Consider the following 6,697-nt stretch of genomic DNA (forward strand, 5'->3'; position numbering starts at 1 on the left):
AAAAAAATATATATATATATATATATATAGAAAAAGACCACACTTATGATTTTGACAGTAATGAAGAGCTCTTGGCCTTCTATGATTTGTAAATATTGTAAATGTGTTATTGATACCTAAAATTTCTTGTACCTTGTATCTATTCTTGTGTTTTGTAATTATTTGTTACATAAAACATTTCTTGTATCATAGTATGTTAAAAATACTGAAATTCCTTTACAAGACAAAAAACAAGTACCCAAATATAAACAAATAAAAATTTGAATTAAAAAATTTAAAAAAAAAGCCTGATGAATCAATGCATTTATAATGGGGGTTGAAGTTTGATTTTAGAAGGGAAGTTTTAGAAAATTTAAAACATGTATTTATTTTCATGTGACTCTTTCCAGTGGATTCAAAGCACTTTAAAACGATTACTTATCAACTTGCCACGGAGATACCAGAAAAACAGCCATCTAATGACATCCTAGCTGATTTTCAGCTAAATAACAGTAACATGTCCATCATCTGTTGTGATTCTAGGAGAGCAGGTGGAAAGGTAATGAACTCATTTTTTTAACTTGCTATTTTTAAAAAATCAATTTGATCTAAAATTATAACAATTCTCATGAAGTTTGGTTACATGACACATTTAACAATTTGTCCCAAAAAATGGCCTTTTAACTGCTACTAGACTTTGTAACAATGTTTTGTTAAATGTTTAGTTAAAGGCTTTTTACTTTAAAATGTAATAGTTGCATATTAAAGAATATTTGAAACCCTTAGAAAATTAAAAGGGAGAAGCTTATCAAAAGTCCCAACTACTTCTCCCAAACACTAGTATTTCAGTATTTTTCTAGACTTGCACTACCCAATATGGTGGTAATATTATATATGACTATTTAAATTTAAATACATCAAAATCAAATACAATTAAAAATGTAATTCCGCAGTCACATAGCCCTTCCTTAAGTCCTAGAGAACTGCATGTGACTAGTGGCTGCCAAACTGCAGTGAACATCCAGAACATTTTTATTGTGATCAAAAGTTCTATTAGATAGCACTGTTCTGGACGTTTTTCTTCACATACGTTTTGGTTAATATATTTATAATTGTGTCATATATGTAATTTTTATCTCTTTTTAACCTAATTATAAAAAGAATTGTCCATGATCTTATATAGTTGACATTATTTTAATAGCTATGTCATTTTTCATATGCCACAGTTTATTTAACCATTCCTCTATTCTTGAACATACAGGTTATTAACAATTTTGGGGTATACTTGATAGCGTAGATAGTTTTTGAATATCTTTGTGTATAAGTACATTTCTTTGAAGTACAGTTCCTCAAAATAGATTCCCAAAAGTTAAATTACTAAGACCTAGTTTGTTTCTTTTGGGTGATACAAAATTTATGGGGTACTTCAATGTACAATGTTATAATTTAATAAAAATTAATTAATTTTTAAAAATAAAATAAGAAAAAATAAAGAAACCATCCCGGGCCAGCTAAAATCAACAATGACAACCGCAACAACAACAACAACAAAAATAACCGGGCATTGTGGCGGGAGCCTGTAGTTCTAGCTACTTGGGAGGCTGAGGCAAAAGAATCGCTTAAGCCCAAGAGTTTGAGGTTGCTGTGAGCTGTGACGTCAAAGCGCTCTACCAAGGGCAACATAATATTAGAGTCTGCCTCAAAAAAAATTAAAATATGGATATTCCCTGTACATGTCCATGCATGTACACTTAGAAATGTATGAGAACAAAAAGGGCACACAGGTAATTTTTGGAGGTGATAAAATTTATGGGGCATAGTTAAATTCAGATTCCAAACAGAAGCAAATCCAAATCCTCTCTGGAGGAAGGTCACTTACTCAACTTTCAAATTATTCCTGCAAACTGCTTCTCAAGTTCAATTACCAGCACCTAGTAAAAAATAACCAAAAACACAAGAAAACTTGATACCACAACTGAAAACCCATAGGAATAATACCTAATACAAAGAACCCTGTAGGCTCGGCGCCTGTAGCCTAGTGGTTATGGTGTCAGCCACATACACTGAGGCTGGTGAATTTGAACCCAACCCAGTCCAGCTAAACAACAATGACAACTGCAACAAAAAGTAGCCATGTGTTGTGGTGGGTGCCTGTAGTCCAAACTACTTGGGATGCTGAGGCAAGAGAATCACTTAAGCACAAGACTTTGAGGTTGCTGTGAGCTGTGACGCCACAGCACTCTACCGAGGGCAACATAGTAAGACTCTGTCTCAAAAAAAAAAGCCCTGTAAAGACTTTGGAAAATGAAATAATCTAACTGTGTTTATGAAAATAAAAGAACAGCTTGAAGATATATGGCAGTAACAAAAAACTGCAAAGTGATAGCAGATTCCATTACTAAAAGAAAAAAATTAACATATAGAGATGAAAATACAACTAAAATTAAAAAAGCAAAAGATGAGAGTTAAAAAGCAGGTTAGACCCAACTAAAGAGAAAACTAATGCCCAGAAAAAAGGTAAAAAATAAAATAAAATCAAAATTCACTATTAGGACAAAATTTGAAAAGGTAAGAAATACAGCAGATATTCTGTATAATACAGAAATAAAATGAAAAGCCTAAAATACAGTTTGTCCAAAAATCCCAGAAAAAAAGGGATGATCAGGCAGAGGTGATGGTAATTTGATGATCATTTTTCAGAACTAATAAAAAAGACCCAATCTGCAGATTTAAGAATTCCAGTGAACCCCAAGCAGTATGGAGAAAAAAAAAATCCTGGGTACATCATAATGAAACTATAGAAAACCAAAGACAAACAGCAACAACAGAAACTTAAAAGCAACAGATAAATACAAGTTCCGTTTACATTTAAAGGAGAATTTTTAGACTAGCAGATTACCTCCCAATAGCAACAGTGTAAGATCAAAGGCAGTGGATTGTCTTCAGTGTGTTGAAAGAAAGTAATCGCCAATTTAGAACTAACCCAGTTAAAAAAATCTTGCAAGAAAGTGTGGAAAAAAATACATTTTCTGAAGAAAATAGAGTTTGTGGCTAGCCGCCCTTCATTAAAGGGAAATTCTTAGGAGTATTCTTGGGTAGTTAGTCTGAGATTTGAGAAAACTGAAGAACAAAGAAAATGATAAATAGTATACATGAATAAACCTTAAAGTTGGCTGATAAAACAGTAATGATAATGGTTTGTGTAGTTTCAAAAGATGGAATAGAATAAAAATACATGACGACAACAGGACATAAATTGGGAAGCAGGCTAAATGCAATTACAATGTTCTAAAGTACTTGGTTCAGGAGAAGGGCAGATAAATACATTAACATCAGCCTTGGATAAATTAAGTTTGCTTGTTAAAATTTCTAGGACAGCCAGAAAAATAGTAGAAACAGATGGTATAACTTACGGGCTAGGAGAGGCAGAAGAAAAAATAGAATGATTTGTTTTAAATACCTCCAAATGACAAGAAAGGATGCGGGAAAAAATACATAACAAGGAATGTCAGTAGTTAAATGTAAATAGATGAATACTTCAGTTCATAGACAGAGACTATCGGATTAGATTTTTTGATTAATAAAAAGAAAATATTTCTACTATGTACTGTTTACAAGAGACACATCTAAATAAGACACAAAGATTAAATATAATAAATTGAAATATAAAGATAAAAATGTTAAAGTGATATGTCATGAAAATATTAACTAAAAGATTAGTTGAGGCTCGCTACCTGTGGCTCAAGCACCTAAGGCACCAGCCACATACACCTGAGCTGGCGGGTTGGAATCCAGGCCGGGCCTGCCAAACTACAATGACGGCTGCAACCAAAAAAAAAAAGAAATAGCCAGGCATTGTAGCAGGTGCCTGTAGTCCCAGGTACTTGGGAGGCAGAGGCAGGAGAATCCCTTGAGCCCAGGAGTTGGAGGTTGCTGTGAGCTGTGATGCCACAGCACTCTACCCAGGGCGATAGCTTCAGGCTCTGTCTCAAAAAAAGGATTAGTTGATATATAAATATATATAGATATTTATATATGTATAAAGTTAGTATTTAAAATATAAAGATTTTTATATCTTTTACCTATATCAGTTAAAAGCATTATTAGAGATAAAAGGATACTTTTTAATGATAAAACTTCAGTCTAACAGCAAGATATAACATTATAAAATATTTTCCCCTATTAACACAACCTCAAAAATATATAAAGCAAAATTTCACATAAGTAAAAGGAGAAATAAATCCATCATCATTGAGAGATGATACTTGAGCCCACCTCTTTCAACACTGAGAGGACAAGAAGACAAAAAAAGGAGGCGGTGATACTACAGCACCTTTGAATAATCGAAGAAAGTTGATCCAAGTTTTGGAAGAGTAAATACTTTAAAGATGACATTGTTTCTGGAGTGAGCTATCCATTTAATACCATCTCAATCAAATTCTCACAGGATCGTTACTTTATGTGTCTTGGGGATAGGGATGTCTTGACAAGTTGATTCTAAAATTTATGTGGCAGTTTAAAGAATCTAGAATAGCCAAACCACTCTTCAAGAAGGGAGGGGCTAGAGAAAGAAGAGAGAATGTGCTCTACCAGGTATTAAGATCTATCAAGTTTGCTTGTTAAATATGACAATGGGGACAGTGTAGGGCTGGTGCAGGATAAACACAGCAATCCATACTGAGAATAAACCGCCTAGAATCAGGCTTATACGCACGTGAGCGAGCGTCTGATTTGTGGCAGCAGAGGCATTGCACAATAATAGAGAAAGGATAATTTTTTAAATACACAATGCTAGGACACTTGAAGATCCATGTTTTTTTAAAAATAAAAGTGGAATCATTACCTCACACCAAATGTAAAAATCCATTTCAGGTGGATTAAAGACCTAAATGTGAAATGCAAAACGACAAAGACTTTTTAATATTGGTAAATGGCTTTATGGCCTCGGGTTAGGGAAAGAGTCACTTAAGAAGTGGCAAAAGCAGTATTCATGAGGGATTTTTTTTTTTTTCAGACAGAGTCTCACTCACTTTCTCACCCCCGGTAGAGTGCTATGGTGTGATAGCTCACAGCAACCTCAAACTCTGAGACTCAAGTGATCTTCTTGCCTCAGTTTTTCATTTTTAGTGGAGATTAGGGTCTCGCTCTTGCTCAGGCTGGTCTCGAACTCATGATCAAGCAATCCACCTGCCTCGGCCTCCCACAGTGCTGGGACTACAGGCTTCATAAGGGATTTCATAAATTGAAATTTGTGAAGTTTATTAACATGAAAAAAATGTTAGCCTAATAGAAAAATGGGCCAAAACAATTTGAACAGATGCTCCTCAAAGGGGAAAAATTAAATGGTCAACAAACACACGGAAAGGTGCTCAACCTCATGAGGAAACTACAACCAGAGAGATCAGTATCCCAGGCATATTTTTAAAAAATATAAAATCTGAGCTTGGCACCTGTGGCTCAAGTGGCTGGGGTGCCAGCCACATACACCTAAGGTGGCAGGTTCGAATCCAGCCTGGGCCTGCCAAACAACAATGATGGCTGCAACCAAAAAATAGCCGGTCATTGTGGTGGGCACCTGTGGTCCCAGCTACGTGGGAGGTGGAGGCAGGAGAGTCACTTGAGCCCAGGAGTTGGAGGTTGCTGTGAGCTGTGATGCCACAGCACTCTACCCAGGGCGACAGCTTCAGGCTCTGTCTCTCTCTCTCTCTCTCTCTCTCTCTATATATATATATATAGATATATATATATATATATATATAAATAAAATCTGACAGAACTGAGCTTTAGAAAGGATACAGAGCAACATTAACTATCATTTGCCTCTAACAGGAGTGAGAATTGGCACAACCTGGAAATTATTTTGGCATTATCTAGTAAGGTGGAAGATGGGAATATCTGGGGATCCAGGAATTCTACCTCTCTGTATAATATTCAAGAGGAACTTGGTACCACCATACATGTATAAGAATGTTCATAGTATCATTTTCTGTTATAGTCAAAAGAGGGAGCAACCCAAATTTCCATTAACAATTGAATGAATACATGAATAGTGATAAACTCATACAATGGAGTATTATACATACATGAAAATTCTTGCACTATAGCTACACAGTAGGAAGTGTGTGAATCTTAAAAACAATGTTGACAGAAAGAAACAAAACATAAAAAGTACATATGATTTCACTTATATAAAATCTAAAAGTAGGAAAATTAAACTATAATATTTATAAATTATAAAAGTGCACAGAAAAGCAGAGAAATTGCTATGAAATCAGACTACCATTTCTGTCCAAGACATTGGGATGTTGACATTGGGATGGACACAGTGGGACAGATGCTTCTAGAATGTCATCGTTGTTTAATTTCTTGATCTGGATGGTGATTACATGGGTGTTTGTTTTATAATTACTAATTGATGAAACAGCATGTTTTAATGATATCTGAATGTATTCCATATTTTGTTATTTTTAGAAGTGAAAAGATGGATTAGCTTTCAAAATAAGTGGCAACATTTATAAGAACGTTTAGATCATTTCATTATTTAGCCCTAGGATCGCCTATCTTTTTTTAGTGCAATTCAAGATTAGTAATAAATAGAATCAAATTGACTCTTCGGTTTATGATGAAATATTGTAGGGTTAAAACTCATTTCCCTGTTGAGCTTTGCGTATAAGATAGCTGAATTTAGAGACATAATAACATCTCCCTGTACGTCTTT

General features: G+C 34.5%; 1 protein-coding gene across 1 annotated transcript in view; it reads left to right on the forward strand.

The window, feature by feature from the left end:
• The window catches only part of ERICH6 (glutamate rich 6), a 38,886-nt gene that overhangs the window by 20,865 nt on the left and 11,324 nt on the right, over positions 1-6,697 (forward strand). Inside the window, exon 10 of the mRNA XM_023508277.1 lies at positions 390-538. Coding sequence (XP_023364045.1) covers positions 390-538 — 149 coding nt within the window. The remainder of the gene's footprint in view (positions 1-389; positions 539-6,697) is intronic.

The sequence above is a fragment of the Otolemur garnettii genome, unplaced genomic scaffold (assembly GCF_000181295.1).
Source record: "Otolemur garnettii isolate 467f Iridium unplaced genomic scaffold, OtoGar3 scaffold00236, whole genome shotgun sequence".
In the NCBI taxonomy this organism is placed as follows: Eukaryota; Metazoa; Chordata; class Mammalia; order Primates; family Galagidae; genus Otolemur; species Otolemur garnettii.